At 43.0% G+C, this 20,910-nt stretch overlaps 1 protein-coding gene across 1 annotated transcript; it reads right to left on the bottom strand.

Moving 5' to 3' along the window:
• Positions 1-14,300: 14,300 nt before the first annotated feature.
• Positions 14,301-20,910, bottom strand: LOC309558492 (NTPase KAP family P-loop domain-containing protein 1-like; the record flags this gene model as incomplete). Its single annotated transcript, XM_082261574.1, has 4 exons — positions 14,301-14,612; positions 14,869-16,652; positions 20,671-20,802; positions 20,901-20,910. 4 exons carry the CDS (start codon positions 20,908-20,910, stop codon positions 14,301-14,303), a joined length of 2,238 nt encoding a protein of 745 aa, XP_082117700.1.

Raw genomic sequence — 20,910 nt, 5'->3', positions numbered from 1 at the left:
TACACTTATTGCAATTTTTTTTTACCAAACATATGTAGCAGAAAACAAATTGGCCTAAAATATGAAAAAAATTTGATTTTTTAATTTTTTTTGGGGAATTTCATATAAAAAAATGTGAAAAATATTGTTATTTTTGCAAAATTGTCGCTCTTTTTTTGATTATAGCGCATGATCAAAAAATCGCACAGGTGATCAAATACCACCAAAAGAAAGCTCTGTTTGTGGGGAAAAAAAGGACGTCAAATTTGTTTAGGTACAGCTTTGCACAACCGCGCAATTGTCCGTTAAAGTCACGCAGTGCCGAATCGCAAAATAGGGCCTGGTCAGGAAGGGGGTAAAATCTTCCGGGGCTTAAGTGGTTAAAGCATCTAAAAACGATGGAAAATATTTATGGATTTTTTTTATTTATTTTTTATATACTAGTAATGGCGGTGATCAGTGACTTATAGCGGGACTGCGATGTTGTGGTGGACTATCGGACATGAACTGACACTTTGCGGGAACCAGTCATGCGAATAGAGCGATCAGTGCTAAGAAGAAATTGTACGGGATCAGAGGGGTAAACAGCCAGAAAAATGAAAAGGTGCTTTATTCAGCAAAAGGCAAAACAAACAGAAGGAACAACAGGTTTGTCCTGTAATATAGTTGCACATACGGGTACAGTTCAAGTTCTGCCGTTTACAGGCAACAATTCCCAGGTCTGAACAGCACTGCAGTCTTTCCTAAGGCTTGGCTCACCCAGGAGCTCACAATCCAGCAATGGAGCTTTCCTCACAACATGCTGAGGTCTCTCCCACTCCTAGCAAACAGCTCCCCTGACACTTTCAGACCAGCTGATTAATAAGCAGGTCTGAAAGGAAAGTTCCTGCCCTCTATAATTTACCCTCTCTTAGCCCCGTCCCAGGCTGACCCTCTATAACAGAGATGTGGCCCTCCAGCTGTTGCAAAACTACAAGTCCCATCATGCCTCTGCCTCTGGGTGTCATGATTGTGGCTGTAAGAGTCTTGCTATGCCTCATGGGACTTGTAGTTCTGCAACATCTGGAGGGTCACAGGTTGAATATCCCTGCTCTACAATATGCACTGTCACTGTACTAATGACACTGGTTGGGAAGGGGTTAAACATCAGGGGCGAGCAAATGTGTGTATAACAAGTGTTTTTGTGTACACAATGTGGTGCTATAACGAGGGGAAGATTCTAGTCTCTACTTTGCAGAGAGACAGGATCGTCCCTCCCCCCGTCAGACCTGAAATACTGTAAGCCGTGTTTACATTGGCATATCTCAGTTCTCCGTGTTTTACTAATCATCACTAATGATTGGCGGGTGCCGGAGGACATGGATTCCCCGAGACCTGCAGACCAGCTTTTATTGTGTATTATCACTATAGAAGTGGCCTGCCGGCCTTGCGCGCCCCCTGCAGGCGGAATTGCGGGATCACGTCTATATACTGGATGTGATCCTGCACACAGCTACTGCCCTGGAGCAGTAAAAGTGCTATAGGACAGTCAGTAAGTGAAAGATACAGCTATTGGCTGTGGTATCACTCGGTGTGTGGCGGCAATTGGCGTCTGGACAAAAGGATATTTGTTTATTATTGTTTTGTGTTTGTCTTACATGCACTTAGATGTGTCTTTTTACTTTTGTGATTTCCTCTTAACCTTAGCATACATTTTTATACAAAACCTATACACCTATAAATATTTAATAAAGTTTATTTTTCCTGAATAGACCCAACCACTAATATTTTCACTAGAATAACCGCTGTTTTTTTCCAGGTAACCTTACTACATAGGGATCCTTTGTATTGTAGTGGGGGCAGTATGTAGTGGGGTGGTATGTAGTGGGGGCAGTATGTAGTGGGGGGAGTATGTAGTGGGGGAAGTGAGCAGTATGTAGTGGGGAAAGTAGGCAGTATGTCGTGGGGCGGTATGAAGTAGAGGCAGTATATAGTGGGGGCAGTATGTAGTAGGGGCAGTGAGCAGTATGTAGTTGGGGGAGTAGGCAGTATGTCGTGGGGGGGTATGTAGTGGGAGCAGTGAGCAGTATGTAGTGGGGGCAGTATATAGTGGGGGGCAGTATGCGGTGGGAGCAGTATGTAGTGAGGGCAGTGAGATATATGTAGTGGGGGCGGTAAGCAGTATATAGTGGGAGCAGAAAGCAGTATGTAATGGGGCAGTATGTAGTGGAGGCAGTAAGCAATATGTAGTGGGGGCAGTATGTAGTGGGGGAAGTATGCAGTGGAGGCAGTATGTAGTGGGGGCAGTGAGCAGTATGTAGTGAGGAGAGTGAGCAGTATGTAGTGGGGGTAGTGAGCAGAATGCAGTGGGCCAGTATGTAGTAGGGCAGTATGTAGTGGGGGCAGTGAGCAGTATGTAGTGGGGTGATATGTAGTGGGGTCAGTGAGCAGTATGAAGTGGGGCAGTATGTAGTAGAGACAGTGAGCAGTATGTAGTGAGGGCATTGAGCAGTATATTGTGGGGGCAGTGAGCAGTATGTAGCGGGGGCAGTGAGCAGTATGTAGTCATGGCAGTATGCAGTGGGGGCAGTATGCAATGGGGCAGTGAGCAGTATGTAGTGAGGCAGTATGTTGTTGGGGAAATGAGCAGTATGTAGTGGGGACAGTTAGCAGTATGTAGTGGGGGCAGTGATCAGTATGTAGTGGGGCAGCGATCAGTATGTAGTGGGGCAGTATGTAGTGGGGGCAGTGAGCAGTATGCAGTGGGCCAGTATGTAGTGGGCCAGTATGTATTGGGAGCAATGAGCAGTATGTAGTGGGGCGGTATGTAGTAGAGGCATTAAGCAGTATGTAGTGAGGGCATTGAGCAGCATGTAGTCAGGGCAGTATGCAGTGGGGGCAGTATGCAATGGGGGCAGTATGCAATGGGGAAGTGAGTAGTATGTAGTGGGGCAGTATGTTGTTAGGGAAGTGAGCAGTATGTAGTGGGGCAGTATATAGTAGGGACAGTGAGCAGTAAGTAGTGGGGCAGTTTATAGTGGGGGCGGTATGTAGTGAGTGCAGTAGTATGTAGTCGGGGCAGGGAGCAGAATGTAGTCAGGGCAGTATGCAGTGGGGACAGGGAGCAGTATGTAGTGGGGTAGTATGTAATGGGGCAGTGAGCAGTATGTAGTGGGGATGTGTTTTTGGTTATAGTGTCAACACCCCATTGGTGAGTGGATTTATGGGATTCTGAACCTATTGGAATTATTGCCTCACTTTGTTGTGTTTATTTGATACTCCCCATTACATACTTCCCCCACTGCATACTGCCCCACTGCATACTGCTCACTGCCCCGATTGCCCCCGTTGCATACTGCCCCACTGCATAAAGCCACACTGCATACTGCTCACTGCCCCCACTTCATACTGCCAGTTTGTAGTGGGGGCAATATGTAGTGGGGACGGTAAGCAGTATGGAGTGGGCCCAATATTCAGTGGCACTGCTGGAAGCAGATCCCTTGCAAGCTGTTAGTGTGCAGTGTAATAAGTAGGGAAGGGAACTGAAGCATTACAGATGGAGGGAATTAGTTCAGGAAAATTGCCTCTCCTCGTCAGTCACTCACCACATGGCTGGAGACTCCCGGGCTGCCATCTTTCTCCTTCTCCCAGTTTCTCTCCCATTTTTAGTACAGTGGCTACCTATGTATGTGGGGGAGATTGGCCACACCACCCCCACCCCTAGGGCCGGAGCTACCTGTAAGGCGACTTAGGCAGCCGCCTGGGGCGCAGCATAGCAGGGGGCGCTGGCGGAGCCTGACCCAGCACCAAGGTAAATCACCAGTGGTGCCCTATCCATTAGGAGCGCAGGGGCTCCGCCCCCCTATCCATGCATCCGGCCCCCTAATCTACATGCAGGGTGCCGGATGCATGGATTCCAATGAGGGTTTTTTTTTTTTTTTTAAGCACGTGATTAGAGCCAGAGGCACAGAGCACTGCGCCTTGAGCCCACCCGGTTGTGTGACAATAGTGAATAAATATTTTCTATTGCCACACCGATTCTCCTCCCGACCAATCAGGAAGCGGGTCCTGAGACCATTTTCCCAATTGGCCAAATGAGAAGGCATCCTATTGGTGAAGGAGGAGGAGGGAGGAGACAGCTGCCAAGAGGGGACATGGAGGAGACTGAGGGGGAAGCCGTCGCCGCCTGTCAGTCCGGAGAAACAAGGTAAGTGAACTGGCACTGGGGGGGGGGGGATATGGTGTGGACTGGACTCTGGAGTGATGGGGGGGTTCATGGCCAGGTCTGTCTGCTGCCCCCCCCCGACCGATGGAGCACCAGCCGCCACTGGTTTTAACCCCTTTAGCAACTTGGGATGGGGGGTGGGAGAGCATATTGGGGGGCGGCAATTTTTATTTTGCCTAGGGCGGCAAAAATCCTTGCGCTGGCCCTGCCCACCCCCCTCCCCCATCTTGATCAGCCCATAGAGAAGCTAGGCTACCCGAGCTAGGCTGCCAGCCATAGAGAGCTAATTGCTGGGCAAAGAAAGCCGTCAGAGGCAGCTCCTGCCAGTCCTCCCAGCAACCCGATGGACCTTGATCTGGAAGCAGATGACTGCCTATAGTCTATGGGTAGCAACCTCTTGTTATGACATGTGGCTCCAGCCCACCAAGAAAATGCCTGGTGTGCCCTATGGCCAGTCCACGCATGTGTGCCATTCCCAAGCTTGGTGTGATTTTGCTGCGATTGTCATGTTTTAAAACGCGAGTGTAAAATTGTGCCTGGCCCAGGGCCAAAATTTGGTCCCTGAACTTTTTTAGGGTGACAAATCAAATCAAGTGAATGGGCTTTCCTATGCATGACACATGGAAACATGTGAGAATCGCCTAAACAAAATCACAAGAGTTCACACTATGCGCAGTGTGAACAGGGCCTAATGCCAAAGGTAACAGTGCCACCTACTGACAGGAGGGAGAACTGACAGCTAAACTAAGTTTAGGGGAAGCAGAACAAGACATATTATAATTGGCATTGGCTGACTGCAGCCATGCAGACTAAATTGAATGGGATAAAACCTACTTTATATTTGTTACTTGTTCCCATTCATATAGCAAAACCCCCAGTGTCATACATGTATGCAGCATCAGGAAAGTTAGTCTTCTATTGAGCCACCATATATTTACACACTACCACCACTATTAAGAGTGCACTATATGCGAATGACAAAAACTCTACAGCTCAAATAAAAAAAAAAAAGGTTATATTTTGGGCTAGTAAAATCAATTGATATCCATTACCATTTACCACCTATGGAAGAGTCCTGGGGCCATCATAAAAAATTAACACACAGAATTCTGAGTTTCAAAGTCAGAATTCTGACTTTGCAAGTCAGAATTCTGAGATTACAAGTTTGGACCATGCTAAAATTTATTAAACACAATTCTGAGATTAAAAGTCAGAATTCTGAGTTTCAAAGTCAGAATTCTGAGATCAAAAGTCAGAATTCTGACTTTTAATCTCAGAATTGTGTTTAATAAATTTTAGCATGGTGCAAACTTGTAATCTCAGAATTCTGACTTTTAATCTCAGAATTCTGATGTTGAAACTCAGAATTCTGTATAAAAAAAAATGTTTTTTTTCAAACTCAGAAATCTTTTAATTTTTTTTTTTTTATGATGGCCCCAAGGCTTTTCCATAACCACCAAACAAATGACCATGTATCTTAAAAAAAAAAAACACAGTAGGGTTCATCTGATTACACAAAGAAGTGGTGTGTGGTTTCATTAGCACATGTTATAGTTGCCAAACCTCATTCAGGCATTAGATTTGTTTTAACTTCTGTCATTAGGGAGTAAATAATATTGAAGCAGGGTGTATTATATCAGTTCAGCCACTAGATGGCATGATGTGAAATGCTTTGTTACATGTATCCCCTCTTTTTTTTTTGTTACATTTTATTTTTAATCAATTTTCAGGGGGGGGGGGGGTGTTCTGTTTTTTTTTTTTTTTCAGGCCATCATTGGGTGGTAATTTATTTGTCAAAACAAAATGGCCAAAACTGTAAATAAAAAAATAAATAAATAATATTTTTTTTTTAAATTAGCTGTATATTTTTTGCCATTATTATGACCTACCACCAAAGACCAACCTAAACCCAATTCTCCTACCACTGATGTATGCAGCAATACCACATGTTATTCTTTGTACCTGTAGGAGGGTCTAGATTCAAAAGTGTGCACTTTTTTTTTTCTTTTACCTAAAATACAATAACACTAACTGACACAGATACTACATTTAAATAAAAAAAGTAATTTTTTTGTTTTAAACAACACTTAAAACACATTGATCTTTGAGCCTGACCTGGATAAAACTCTGGTCTAGCTATTTTATCTTTATTTATTTATTTATTTATTTTCAAATATTTGTATTGAAAATTTGCAATCAGTTTTAGAGCCCATTCACATTAGCGCGACTTGTCAGGCGACTTGTCAGCCTGACAAGTCGCGGTATGTCGTGGTCCATTGAATAGTACAGGACCCGTTCTAATAGGAGCGACATAAGTTGCTCCGACTTAGAAAAAGGGTCCTGTACTACTTTGGGGCGACCTCGGAGCGACTTGCATAGACTTCCATTATGTGAAGTCTCTGCAAGTCATGCCGAAGTCGCGGTGCACGTGACTTCACAGGTCGCCCCCCCGAAGTCGTGTCGCCTCAATGTGAATGGGCTCTTACCCTTCTCACAAGTATTGAAAATAATTGAAGACTGGTGAAGTATTCAAAATATTCACCAGTCAATAACTAACACCAAAAAAACTTTTGATCTCAAATGGGATCCACGGTTTGTTCATAAAAAAGTAAACAATGGGGGCATGGTTTCCGCATGAAACTGTGAGGACGCTTCCTTGGTGAGATCTTCCGGAGGTATCCCTTATACGCTATACCACAGGGGTCTTCAAACTATGGCCCTCCAGTTGGTCAGGAACTACAATCCCCATCATGCCTAGTCATAGCTGTGAATGTCAGAGTTTTACAATGCCTCATTGGATGTGTAGTTCCACAACAGCTGGAAGGCCGTAGTTTGAGGATTCCTGCTATACCAGCACTCTACTGAACTTTCAAACTTCCACATTTGATATGGGGAAACACACTGGGGAGTCCCTGCCAACTAAAAACCCTTCTTTTTGGAAAAAAAAAAACAAACAAAAAAAACCCCTTCTTTAGGGTCCATTAACCGTTTTCTGCCGGCAGAACCTGAGGATTCTCAATATGCAGGAGATTTAGGCTGCTCTCCTCATGGCGCTGGCTCCGCCTCTCGCCACAGATTTCCTTCTCGTTGTAGCTCCCTGGCTTCTTCATAGTGCTTGGACAGAGATGGCTGCTCACCAAGAAGATCAGAAGTGGCAGCTCTTGTGAGTATTGTCCCCACCAAGTCGGAATTGACCTTGATGCTCCATAGCCTAGAAAAGGCTATTAAGAAGGAAGTATCGGCCATCCATTCTGATCTATCCCAGGTTCTACTACGGGTAGAATCTGAGCAACATCTGGACCACCAGGCAGCTGCCATATGCGAGCTCCAACAACAGTCTAGAGGCCTGGCTATCTCCCACAGGATGACCCTCTATAAGATAGAAGATCGAGATAACAGGATTCGGAGAAACAATATCCAAATCCGCGGTCTCCCTGAAGCGACAAGGGATGCAAATCTGCCAGCAATGAACCATGGAATCTTCAACAAACTGCTGGGTAACCCTGCCGATAATTCCATAAAAATCCACCATGTCCTTCGACCACGCAACATGCCCTCTGAGACCCCAAGGGATGTGATCTGTTGGGTACATTTTTACGAGGAGAAGGAGCTGATCATGACCAAAGCTAAGCAAGCCTCATCCTAGGAGTTTTTATGGATTTATACTTTCCTTCTTCCCCGACCTAGCCAGGGAGACGCTGGGTCGGCGATGTGCTCTGTGGCCTCTCACAGTGAAGCTTCACAGCAACGCTATAACATATCCTTGGGGCTTTCTGGCCTGCTTCATTGCCACCAGGGATCGTCGTACCGCCACTCTCTGCTTCCTGAAAGATCTAGAAAAGTTATGCATAGACCCTAACATCTCCCCACCAGAACTACCAGGCTGGCAAGTCGACCTGCCTATTCTGGAGCCTCCTCCTGAACCACAGTGGCTGAAGTCTTACAAGAAACATTGTACAGTTACTTCTTCCTCTAGCAGGGCTCATTTTGTCTCTGGCTTCAGTTACACTTGCTTCACAAGCTTACCTAAGTGAGGACGCCCGAGACATGGTGACCCCCTGCTCACGCACTGCAAGTGTTTGTGTGGCTTGTTCAGATGTATTAGACCCTTATTTTACATATGGTCTTTTCTTTCTTTCCTTTTCTATACAGACATCTCTTGCCCTCTCTGTTTCCTGATTTCTCCCGCTTCTCTGCCTACACCTACCCTGCTCCTTTTCAGAGTATACGGGATAGTTGCTGTATGGAACGCACTCTGCGATCCCCATGCCTCAGGTGAGAGACATAGTTTGTATAGAACTTAAAAGGCTCCAATGTGATGTGGCTTCCCTCCAGGAAATGCATCTTACACACTTCACCGCCACTAGATTATTTTCCCCAAATTACCCCGATTGGTTTTATAGCCTTTCTGATGTACATAAAGCGAAAGAAGTCACCATTGGTTTTCGCAGAGGGACGTCCTTCAAATGTGATTCTACTCTGGTGGATATCTATGGGAGATACTTTTTTTTAAAACGCACTCTGGGTAACATGCCATATACGTTGGTGAATGTATACGCCCCTAATCAGGACCAAGTTGGATCCTTGTCTGACACTTTAACCACTTGCCGACCGCCGCACGACTATTTACAGCGACGGTCAGCCCCTCACAGGCAAAGCAACGTAGTACTATGTCGCTAGCCTGTGAGGCTCTAGGGAGCAAGCGCGCACCGCCGGAGGTGCGCTCCCGCGCGGTCACGGACCCCCCCCCCCGCCGGACCCCCCCCGATGTCCGCCGGGCACTCGCGATTGTCCGTTACACCGGAAGAAAGGCAGGTGGCTGATGTAAACAAAGCCGCCTGTCATTCTTCCCTGTGTAAGAATGGAGATCAGACGGTTCTACTATGTAGGACCGTTGATCTCTGTTCTTACACCAGTAGCCACAGCCAATCACAGTTAGAAGCACACCCCTAGGACACACTTAACCCCTCCCTCTCCAATACAGTTAACTCCTTCACTGCCAGTGCCATTTTTACAGTAACAGTAGTGCATATGTATAGCACTGATTACTGCAGTAATGTCACTGGTAACCCCAAAAGTGTCAAAAATGTCAGTCAAGGGTCCGATCTGTCCGCCGCAATGTCGCAGTCCCGCAAAAAAAATCGCAGATCGCCGCCATTACTCGTTAAAAAAAAAACAACAAAAATGACAAAAATCTTTCCCTTTGTTAGTAAACGCGATAACTTTTGCGCAAACCAATCAAAATACGCTTTTTGCGATTTTTTTTTTTTTTACCAAACATATGTAGCATAAAAAAAATTGCCCAAAAATGTTAAATTTGGATTTTTACATTTTTTTGGGGGGGAATTTCATATAAAAAAATGTGAAAAATATTGTTATTTTTGCTAAATTGACGCTCTTTTTTTGTTTATAACGCATGATCAAAAAATCGCACAGGTGATCAAATACCACCAAAAGAAAGCTCTGATTGTGGGGAAAAAAGGACGTCAATTTCGTTTAGGTACAGCGTTGCACGACCGCGCAATTGTCCGTTAAAGTCAAGCAGTGCCGAATCGCAAAATAGGCCCTGGTCAGGAAGGGAGTAAAATCTTCCGGGTCTTAAGTGGTTAAACAAGTTAAAGGACTTTGCGAAGGGTTGTAATATCTTGGCAGGAGATCTCAATGGCCCCCTAGAACCTAAATTGGACACTTCACAAGGTAAATTATCCATCTCCCATAAACATTTGGCCAAAGAAGTGCAGTGCAACTTGAATATAAAAACAACTACAAGATTTGTATATATGAATAAATATTAGAATAACCAGTACCAAATAAGAAAAACAGGGAAAAATATTCTTACAACCTATAAAGGGTGATGATAAAATTATCAAAGTGTGTAAGAATCCTAAATGGATAATTGGATAAAAATTGATAAATAAATAAATATATATAAATAGCGAGTCATAAACTCCAACCATGGAATCCTCCATCCCTCCCTACCAGTACAAGTAAAATCCACCTCTACAGGATGGAGGATCCCATGGTTTGAGTTTATGACTCACTATTCACCTATGGGAGCTTTACAGTGTGATCCTGAGATTCTTGCATTCTAGCTTAGTTACGAGAGTGATTAAGCAACAGCATTTGGTGAGTGCGTTTTTCAGCTGTTTCCCTGGACACGGTGGTGGTGGTGGAGATTGGTGACCCATAGTCTCAACACACATTATATGAAGAGTTCTCCCTGGACCATTTTTTTGTGTGCTTATCATATGGCCTTTAATTTTAAAGTTTTAACAGATTGATATTCATGTTATATTCATGTTACATTGATTAAGGATTTTTGAGGTTTTTATTTCTGTGACCCTATTTTTGCACTATTGACACTGTATTGATACTAGTACTGTGTGCTTAAGTTGTGGCAGGAAGGTGCCACCATTGTTGCGCTACTGGATTTTTCTGTTATTGCTACAGGAAACTCCTTTTTATATACAGTTTTTATTTAAGTAGCAGCATTATAACGAGGTCTGTGATATCTCCTAAGCACTTGGGGCTACTCATTATTCCTTTATTTAGAGGCGTTGTGGGTATCTGTTTTACATATATATAAATAGAAAGAGAGTCCAGTGCAAAAATCAGTGCAAAACCGCCAATAAATGTTCATGAAAGTGCCAGTGCTTGGAAATGGACCTTTTAGATGTGCAATCCTTCACCATATATAGATTAGCTCACCTCACGTTCTGACCCCTGTGTTACCAGCGGGTCAGAACAGACTGTTCCCAGATGGGGATAAGCTGCTAATGATAGCGGTCAGCCTATAATCTTGTAATGCCATGATCCTCCGCTGTTATTTACCTTGGGAGAATCTCCAAGGGAACAAGGGTGGAGACAGATCTAGTGCTCACCGTTTAAATATTTTATTCAGGGCAACGAACAAACAAATGTCAAACTCGCATTTAGAAGCACAATCAGCTGTGCGGGCTCTATTCAACTCTATGGGTCAATACATCCAGCAGGGAGATACCTGTCAACAGGCTCCGCCCCCTGTACGCGTTGCGTCATCTAATTGACTTCTTCAGTTCTATTTAAATATATATATTTTTATCCAATTATCCATTTAGGATTCTTACACACTTTGATAGTTTTATCCAGGGCCGGCCCTACAATGGGTCCCACTGGGTCCATCGAACCCAGGCAGCACTTAGAGAGGGGCAGCAATTTGGCTGCCAAGATTTTTTTTCCTGGAAATCATTCATTTTGCGGTGCGTTGCGGGCGGCATTTCCCCATCTCACACTGCCGCCTGAATTGAAAACTGATGGGAACGTTCCTCACATGATCGTGGTGTGCGCAATGACGTCAGACATCAGCGCACTCCATCCCACACAGGGCAGGCTGGATCTTCTTGGGGGGAACAGGAGGACTGAGGACACAGTTGGTGTTTGGTGGACTGGTCTGGTGGTGAGTTATGGAAGAAGATAACAGATTAGATTATATTTTCAAAATTTTATATTTATATAAAATAATGAATGTGGGGGCATTTTGGTGGTCGTGCATTTTTTTTTTTTTTGGGGGGGAGGCAGCATTTCGTTCTAGGACCCAGGCAGCACAATGTCTTGGGCCAGCCCTGGTTTTATCATCACTCTTTATAGGTTGTAAGAATTTGTTTCCCTCTTTTTCTTATTTGGTACCGGTTATTCTAATATTTATTCATTTATACAAATGTGTAATTGATTATATATTCAAGTGGCACTGCACTTCTTTGGCCTAATGTTTATTGTATGCAGTGGATACATATATAGTGTCAGCAGAGGCTTTTCCCATTGGATTTATTTTTATTTGCACTTTTATTGTTAATATACATTTATTTGCTTTATATTCACTTTGATTTTTACCTATTAGCACATTTTGGTCATCCATTTTTTTTGCGCTGATTTTTCTTTTGCACCTAGTTCATCTCCCATAAACACCTCACTTTTCTACATAAAAGCTTACATGACTCTCAGCTCATGGATACCTGGCGTATCTTGCACCCATCGGAAAGAGATTTCTCATTTTGTTCACAATCGCACCAAAACTATTCTAGAATTGACTATATTTTCATTGATCACTATCATCTAGAACTTTTATCCCAGGCCAAAATAGAATATTTTTCCATTTCGGATCATGCCCCGATATGTTTAGCCCTGAATATTCTTAAATTACATTATTGACAAGACTCAAATTGGTGCTGATATCTCTTCCTACTTCAACGAGAACACATTTGGGGATACGTCCCTCACAAACCTATGAGAAGCACATAAAGCGTTCATACGGGGCAAATTCATAGAACTTTGCTCATGTAAAAAGAAGGAGAGAATACACTGAAAATCTGAACTTCTCAAGGAGATACAGGTTCTTGAACGCAAGCATAAGGCCTCCCTTTCACCTTCTCTCCTCCATTCCTTAATGAATTGAAAGCTATTTACCATTTAGAGCAAAAATTTTCTTTCCGCAGAATAGCTCAAAATATATATGAATGGGGGGACAAACCAAGCAGATACCTAGCTAGGTCACTACACTACACCATTAAAAAAAGGCCTCTTTCATATCTAAATTTAAAACCACAACAGACACGTTAGTTCATCGTTAGTTCATGAAACTAAAGCTATAGCTAAGGAATTTAGATCTTTCTTTAGGGCGAACTGCCCTAAAATCCATGGCCTCTGGTAAGGCATCGGGTCCGGATGGCCTCACTGTAGCTTATTACAGTGCCTTTCAAGACAAGTTACTTCCTTTTTTAGCTGCCTACACCAGTACACTTTCAACTGGGGGTACACTGAGATCAGAGACACTGCACGCACACATCACAGTCCTTCCCAAATTGGGGAAAGACCCTAGTCTTTGTGGAAGTTATAGGCCAATCTCGCTCTTAAACATTGAAACTAAATTAAATGCGAAAGTATTATCGAATAGACTTTTACCACTGATCCCCCACTGGTTTTCCAACGACCAGATGGGATTAATTCCTGGCAGAGAGGCCAGGGATAATGCAGTTCGCACAATCTCACTCTCCTATGTCCGAAGATCTTTCCAGCCCATCCTTCTTTTATCCACTGATGCTGAAAAAGCATGCAACAGGGTGGACTGGGAATATCTAATGGCTATTCTCTCTTAGACATTGGTGCCAATATGCTGCACATGATTGCTGCTTTGTATAATTCGCCTTCAGCCCAAATCCGGGTCAATGATACATTGACACTTTCACGCTAAATAATGGCACTAGACAGGATTAACCCCTCTCTCTTATGCTTTTTGCCCTTTACCTTGAACCTTTTCTTGCCACTATTCATCATAACCCTAAAATCCATGAAATTCAGGTTGATAGTTGTGAACACAAATATGCTGCATACGCAGATGATATATTATTCTATATTCAACAACTTAATACCACCCTACCCAATCTCATGGAGTCTCGGCCCCCCTTTTGAACTAATGGGCCTGGGCCCAGTAGAGGAGGGCTGGCTGTACTGCCTTGTTACCAGCCCTGGCCCAAGCCATACAACTGCACTCTTAATGCCTGTTGAGATACATTCCATTGCTGTCAGTGTAACCAGATATTCATGAAGAAAACAAAAGAGATGAGAACAGTGACAGTGAATAGTAGGACCCACTACACTATAGGGCTAAAGGCATGTAGGAACCCCTACAAATAATTTAGTTCAGGAGCCTTCAGTGATTGGTACAGTCATGATGCAGCATATACAGATGTTTCCAATCCCGGGGAAAACAATTTAAGGAAGTCTCCTTTCTGTTCCAGCATGAACTTGCCCCTATGCACAAGGCCATCTCCATAAAGGCATGGTTTAATGACTTTGGTGTGGAGCAACTTGAGTGGCCTAGAGAGAGCCCTGACCTTAACCCTACTAAAATCCTTTTGGATAAATTAGACTACTGATTGCAAGCTAGGTCTTTCTGTCCACCATCAGTGCCTGACCTCACAAATGCTTTTTTGGGTGAAAGAGCACAAAGTCTACAGACACACTTCAAACATTTGAGGAAGCCTTCCTAGAAGAGTGGATTATAGCTCCAAAGGGGACAGAGAGCCCTATAATAATGCTAAAAATAATAACTGTTTGGCCATATAGTGTATGTGTGTGCGTTTTAGGAAAGATTTTGATTTGACATAGATAGAGAAATTCTGCTTTGTTTTAGGATATTCTCATTTGATCCATCACCAAATGTTCGTGCTTCTTTCTTGCCAAAACCAGGGACTGTTGTAGGGGCAGTAGGAGGTGGTGGAAGTACTCCTAAGAAGTGTACACTGAAGAGTGCCCAGTCTCCTAGACCCATACATAAGACATCTTTTATGTCATTGTTATCACTATACACCAGGGCTCTGCCATTCAGATTGTTGTCTCTTATCTTCTGTCGATACAGTTGGAAGTTTTCCTCCTGGAAACCTAGTTTACCCATCTGGAAATAAAAAAAAAGAAGGTATGGTTCATAAATATAAATTGAAGAGTAAGGATGTGCATGGGAAATGTATAAAATGGCTTTGATATGTAGTATGATAATAATACATGTATTACTTATTTGAGAACAAGCTTTTCTAGCCCCACCAAACACCATTGCTGTTCAATAAGTCAATATGTAGAAAGAGTATTTTTTTTTAAATCCGCACATAAACAGTTATCGGCATGCAAGGATAGTAATAACAGAATACACTTACTTCTTTACAAACTTCCTCTACGCTCATGTTTAATAAAGTCAACATGGTCAGTATGTGGCACTTTTTGGCTTCCCACATGTTCTTACTGCCTCGTAAAAGTTCCATCTGTCTTTTAATGGACTGGTCCAAATTGACAGTGAATGGAAAAAAAAAGTTGGCATCTGCTACTGTAAAATTTCCATACAATAGTTTGTGGAAAATCTCTGGGTCCCCATCCAGTTCCAGAAGCTGTTTGAGACTTGTTTTTATAGCATCTAACTCTTCCAAAGACTTCTCAAAAACATCCCAAAGGAATGTTTGAGCGTAGATAGAAGATTCTCCTGTTGCATTGGTTTGATCAAGGCAGCTCTTCTGTTGTTCATCTTCAATGCACTGCAATATCCAGCTGAGGCGACAAGGCCATTGTGTTGCCAATAGTACCCATTCCGTTACTTTGTGAGGCCTAATCTTAGTCCTTGGAACTTCTCTTATCATAAGTCTGATTGTTATAGCAAGAGTGTTTACTATCCTTTTGATGTGGACAATGTTGTCTGTGATATAGTCTTTCATGTTTTCGTCAAAGAGGTATCTGAAGGTGTCATTAATTAAGGTTTTGGTCTTTGGTCCTTTATCTGCACTAAAGTTGCTAGGTTGCCCTAGTTCCCTAGAGAATCTGATGTTCAAGGGAATGTCCTGGACTCCAAAATCATTTTTATGGGTACCTCGTGGTCGAAGGAGTTGCTCTTTCTCATCTGCTACCTGTAATAAATCTTCTGTAACATTTGCTACTTCTGTTTCTCTTTTCAGCTCGCCTTGTCCTTTAATTATCTTTTTCATCAAGAAGCATTTAGTATCACAATCCATTTTGGGAATGCAAAAAGGCAGAGTTATAATACGGTTTAAGAACTGATAACCATTGTTTGCCAATCCTTTCATCAATGGTGAGCTTTCTACACATTCCACAATGATCCTAGGGTCTACCGCTAGAATAGAGATAAATGGGGCACTGGGATCGGAGAGTAGAATATTCATGGCATTTAAGACTCCTACTACTTTACCTGGCATGCAACTATCTAGGTTTGTGATCTCTAGAACCACTTTAATTTTCTGCCGTTGGAAGACCTCCATGAGTTGGAGGTACTGGGTGATGATCTGAACCTCATGTTTTACATCGCTCATGAAGCCCAGCTGGGAACTCATGTCTCTCCGGTTCATCTTTTGCTGAACCACACCCTTTTGGGTAATAATTGTGTTTTTAATGGTCACAATAACATCTCTTAATATCCCTATTGCAGATATGCCAACAACAGCTGCCCCAACACTTTCAGCAACAGCCAATATATTTCCAGTTGGGTCACCTAATGAAAAGCCATATATTATAAACAAAGCACCAACAACAATAGAAATCAAGATTACTAAAATGGTAACAATCCAGAGTGGGAGACATAAGAATCTCTTACTAACCCATTCTTGTTTCAGTGGTGCATCAATAATTTTAGTTTTTTCGCTTACGGCTCGATAGAAACTTATTGGAGTCAGTCCAAAGTGGTTCTCAATACCGTCACAGAGGGTGGTAACAAGACCAGCCCAGAGGTGGTCACTGCCTGCATATTCCCATGCACTGAAACGGATGAAGATGAAATGAATGTTCTCTCGTTCTTTGTGCTTTTCTGTTATGACGGGATGGTAAAATATCATAAGGAAGATAAGCTTGATGAGATCTTTTCCAATGCATTTTCTTATTCTCTGCCTGGTCTTTGCAATTTCACTCTGTTCTTTCTTCGATGACTCCAAACATAGATATGCTAAAAACCAAATCATAAGAATGAAGTATAAGTAAATAGAGCTGAATATGTATTTAAGACTGGGACAAGGTGGGGCAGTGTTTTTTATGTGGGGGGGTTTGAACTTGCTTATCCCGTTAATTTGGGTCGATTATATATGTTTGTGACAATGCTATTGCTTTATTGACTAATCTAGATGACTTTTAACATTTGATGTATTAAGAAATTATGTTTTTATTCATTTGTGGATTATTATATCATTAATCATTTTTATACAAACTGTTGGGCACTTAAAAATCCCCTTTTTTTCCTGCCATCTCCTCCAAGGGTAAGCGAGGAAGGGGCCTCCTTTATAATGTTGTGTTATTGAACCCAATATAAAGAATGTTTGCAATAAAGACAGGCAGTCGGAGAATTGTTAGCATAGATAATTAGTCAACCCTCCCAGTCAACCCTGGTACTAGATTGCCCCTAGGACCTATACACAATTCTATAGTGCCCGGCCACCATGCTGAGGCAGATGCAAACTGAGCAAAGCAAACAGGTAGTTGTGGTTGGCAGACAGGCAGAGTGGTTCAATGACAGCCCATGTACAAAGCAGACATGGTTTAGAATAGTCAGGGTTAATCCTTAGTCAAAAGGCAGGAAGAGTTCGGAAAGCAGCCGATATTCGACCTGAGGTCGTTAACGAGTGAATTCAAAAAGCAGAGCAGGACAGACAAAGGGAGCTTGTGTTACAAACAAAATATCACAAGCATGAGACTGCAGTCTTGGCTGGCTTAAGCACTTGCCCACTGTCACATGACTATTTACTGCGGCGGTCAGCCCCGAACAGGCAAAGTGACATAGGACTACGTCGCTCGCCTACGAGCCTCTAGGGGGCAAGCGTGCGCCGCCGGAGGCGCGCTCCCGCCCCAGCATGTTCCCTGACATGTCCGTGCGAGTGACGGTCACCCGCAATCTCCCGGTGCAGAGGGGAAAAAGGCAGGCGGCTAATGTAAACAAAGCCGCCTGTCATTCTCCCTGATCTAACTGCAGAGATCATATGATCCTGCTATGTAGGATCGTATGTCTCTGTAGTTACATCACTAGCCACGCCCATTTACAGTTAGAAGCACGCCCCTAGGGACACACTTAACCCCTTGATCTCTAATAAAGTTAACCCCTTCCCTGCCAGTGTCATTTTTACAGTAACAGTGCATATGTATAGCACTGATTACTGTAGTAATGTCACTGGTACCCCCAAAAGTGTCAAAAATGTCAGTCAAGGGTCCGATCTGTCCGCCGCAATGTCGCAGTCCCGCAAAAAAAAAAATCGCCGCCATTACTCGTTAAAAAAAAACAATAAAAATGACAAAAATCTTTCCCTTAGTTAGTAAACGCAATAACTTTTGCTTATTGCTATTTTTTTTTACCAAACATATGTAGCAGAAAACAAATTGGCCTAAAATGTTAAAAAATTTAGATTTTTTTACATTTTTTTGGGGGGAATTTCATATAAAAAAAATTTGAAAAATATTGTTATTTTTTCAAAATTGTCGCTCTTTTTTTGTTTATAGCCCAAAAAGTAAAAATCGCACAGGTGATCAAATACCACCAAAAGAAAGCTCTGTTTGTGGGAAAAAAGGACGTCAATTTCCTTTGGGTACAGTGTCGCACGACCACGCAATTGTCCGTTAAAATCATGCAGTGCCGAATCGCAAAATAGGGCCTGGTCTTTGAGCAGCCAAATCCTCCGGGGCTTAAGTGGTTAAATCAGGTTTGGTCTCCACCCAGAGACTGGCCACATCAATCACCCTGCGAGTGGACAGACAGATTAAGAGAAAGCCACAGCCAAAACCAGGATGCTAAAATGAGGAGCAGGAGTGCTACAAGCCCTAGACACTCAGACTGTATTAAGCATACAAGGTAATATCAGAATGTTGACCACGGTGGTGTGGCAGAGTGTTGCTCTGCCAGGGCCTAGAAAGAGACTTTGACCCAGAATTCTCAACTAAGGAGGTTGAGGGGCTCCAGGGAGTTTGTGTCATGGAGAGGAAAGTTGCTTTTTAGTTTCTACAGTTTTTTGTAAAGTCAAATTTGGGACCTGGAGCCTGGAGATTTCAAAGTGACCTGGGTGGGATGAAATCTCCAATTCTGGGTTCAGGTTTTTAGCACCACCCGCACATTAATTGGGTCAGGTGTGTGCTGAGCTATTAGTAGAGACCTGATCATGGTTCTTGGCTCCCCCCCGGCAGATAGAGACATTGCCAGGAGTTCAAGTGGGGTCCATGTGGAAGTCAAAGCAGCAAGTGGCTGCATAGTATGTGCAAAGAGTGTGCATGAAGACTGTCTGTGAGAGGCAGACAAAGGCCTAAAGGGTAAGGCCAGAGCAGGAGTGCTGCATGTACAAGCTTCAATGGCTGAATGTTGTCTATTTTGATTGAAAAGGAATTCTGAATATCCCTGTGAGAGATGTTTGTTTTCTGGAATTTTCTTTTAAATAAAAATGGGCAAGAAAAGGCATTAAAAAAGAAGAAAAGCGAGTGGTGGTGTCCTTCAAAGTTCAACACTTGATGCAAGTTCTCACTGTGGCCAGAATTCCTAATAGCAATAAACCGACTCAAAAATTGGGAAAAGCAAGGGAGATCTTAGACTAACTACTTCCCAACCACCCACCACCATTTTACTGGCTCTCCTGCGCAAACTGGGGTAAACCTACGTCGGTCGCACACGGGAAGCTAGGGGGTGAGTGCGCACCACCGGTGGTGTGCTCCCGCCCCCACTCGGCAGCGGGGAAGTCGATTTACGGGTCAGGCGGCTCAGATTGCCACCTGACACCCGCGATCGTTCCCTGCTGAGAGAGGACGGTCGGCTGTTGTAATCACAGCTGACTGTTCTTCTCCCTGGAATGATCACATAGCCCCTGTGATCCTTCTATATAGGATCACATGTCTCTATGGTCATTTCAGAAGCCACGCCCCCCCACAGTTAGAAACACTCCCCTAGGCTCACATTTAACCCCTTGATCACCTACAGGGTTAACCCCTTCCCTGCCAGTATCATTATTACAGTAACAGTGCATATTTTTAGCACTGATTACTGTAGTAACGCCACTGTGTCAAAAATGTCAGTTAGGGGTCCGATCTGTCCGCCTGCAATGTCGCAGTCCCGCAAAAAATCACAGATCGCCGCCATTACTAGTAAAAAAAAAACAATAAAAATGACATAAATCTTTCCCATAGTAGTAGTAGATGCAATAACTTTTGCGCAAACCAATTAAAATACGCTTATTGTGATTTTTTTTTAACCAAAAAAATGTAGCAGAAAACAAATTGGCCTAAAATGTTAAAAAATTTTGATTTCTACATTTTTTTTGGAATGTCATGTAGCAGAATGTGAAAAATATATATATATTTTTTTCAAAATTGTTGCTCTTTTTTTTTTATAGTGCAAAAAATAAAAATCGCACAGTTGATCAAATACCACCAAAAGAAAGCTCTATTTGTGGGAAAAAAAGGACGTCAATTTTGTTTGGGTATAGTGTTGCACGACCGCGCAATTGTCCGTTAAAATAATGCAGTGCTGAATCGCAAAATAGGGCCTGGTCATTAAGGGGGCAAATCCTTCCGGTCTTAAAGTGGCTTAGGACAGTATGGAAAACAATCTGATGCTTTTAACTACAGTGGATTGGGGCAATAATGACACAACACTGGATCTGTGTTACTTTTATATGCACACTGAAATACCATGTTGTCTCATCAAACTATATAATGGGGCCCCCTTCCTAACTTTGGGTCCCATAGCAGCCGTATGGTCATAGTCACACCACTGCTTTTGGTGTTTCTGGGATATGGTTTAATTTACTTTTACTTATTGCCTGAAATTGCCCATTCAGCCATGCTTTCAATTCCCCCAGAACTACCTACATGTTATTAATGCCCATTTCAACAAGCCCTTTGTAGTTGTCCATAAGGGGGACAACTGAGAGATGTGCGTGGGACCTTTCTGGAAAAAAAAGGTTGAATGCAATATGTTCCTAAATTGTTCTGATACTTACTTTCAATCTTGTTGAGTAGAAGGTCCTTGCGCCTACCCCATGGAGCATAAAATCCCACTGTCACTGGAGAAACCACGTAGTATAGTGCCTTGGCCAGAGAATAGCAGTAGACATCATCCTTGGTATTGAATCCTTCAAAAACACAGTAAATAAGTATAAGGAATGGAAAGTGGCAGTTAGGGAGACAGAAAGGTAAAGATATCCCAATAAGAACATTATACGTTACTTACTAGGACACAT

This window comes from Pelophylax lessonae (genome assembly GCF_965119305.1).
Source record: "Pelophylax lessonae genome assembly, chromosome: 6".
Taxonomy (NCBI): Eukaryota; Metazoa; Chordata; class Amphibia; order Anura; family Ranidae; genus Pelophylax; species Pelophylax lessonae.
Note: the sequence above shows the minus strand (reverse complement) of the source record. Positions and strands in the feature narration are given on the sequence as shown.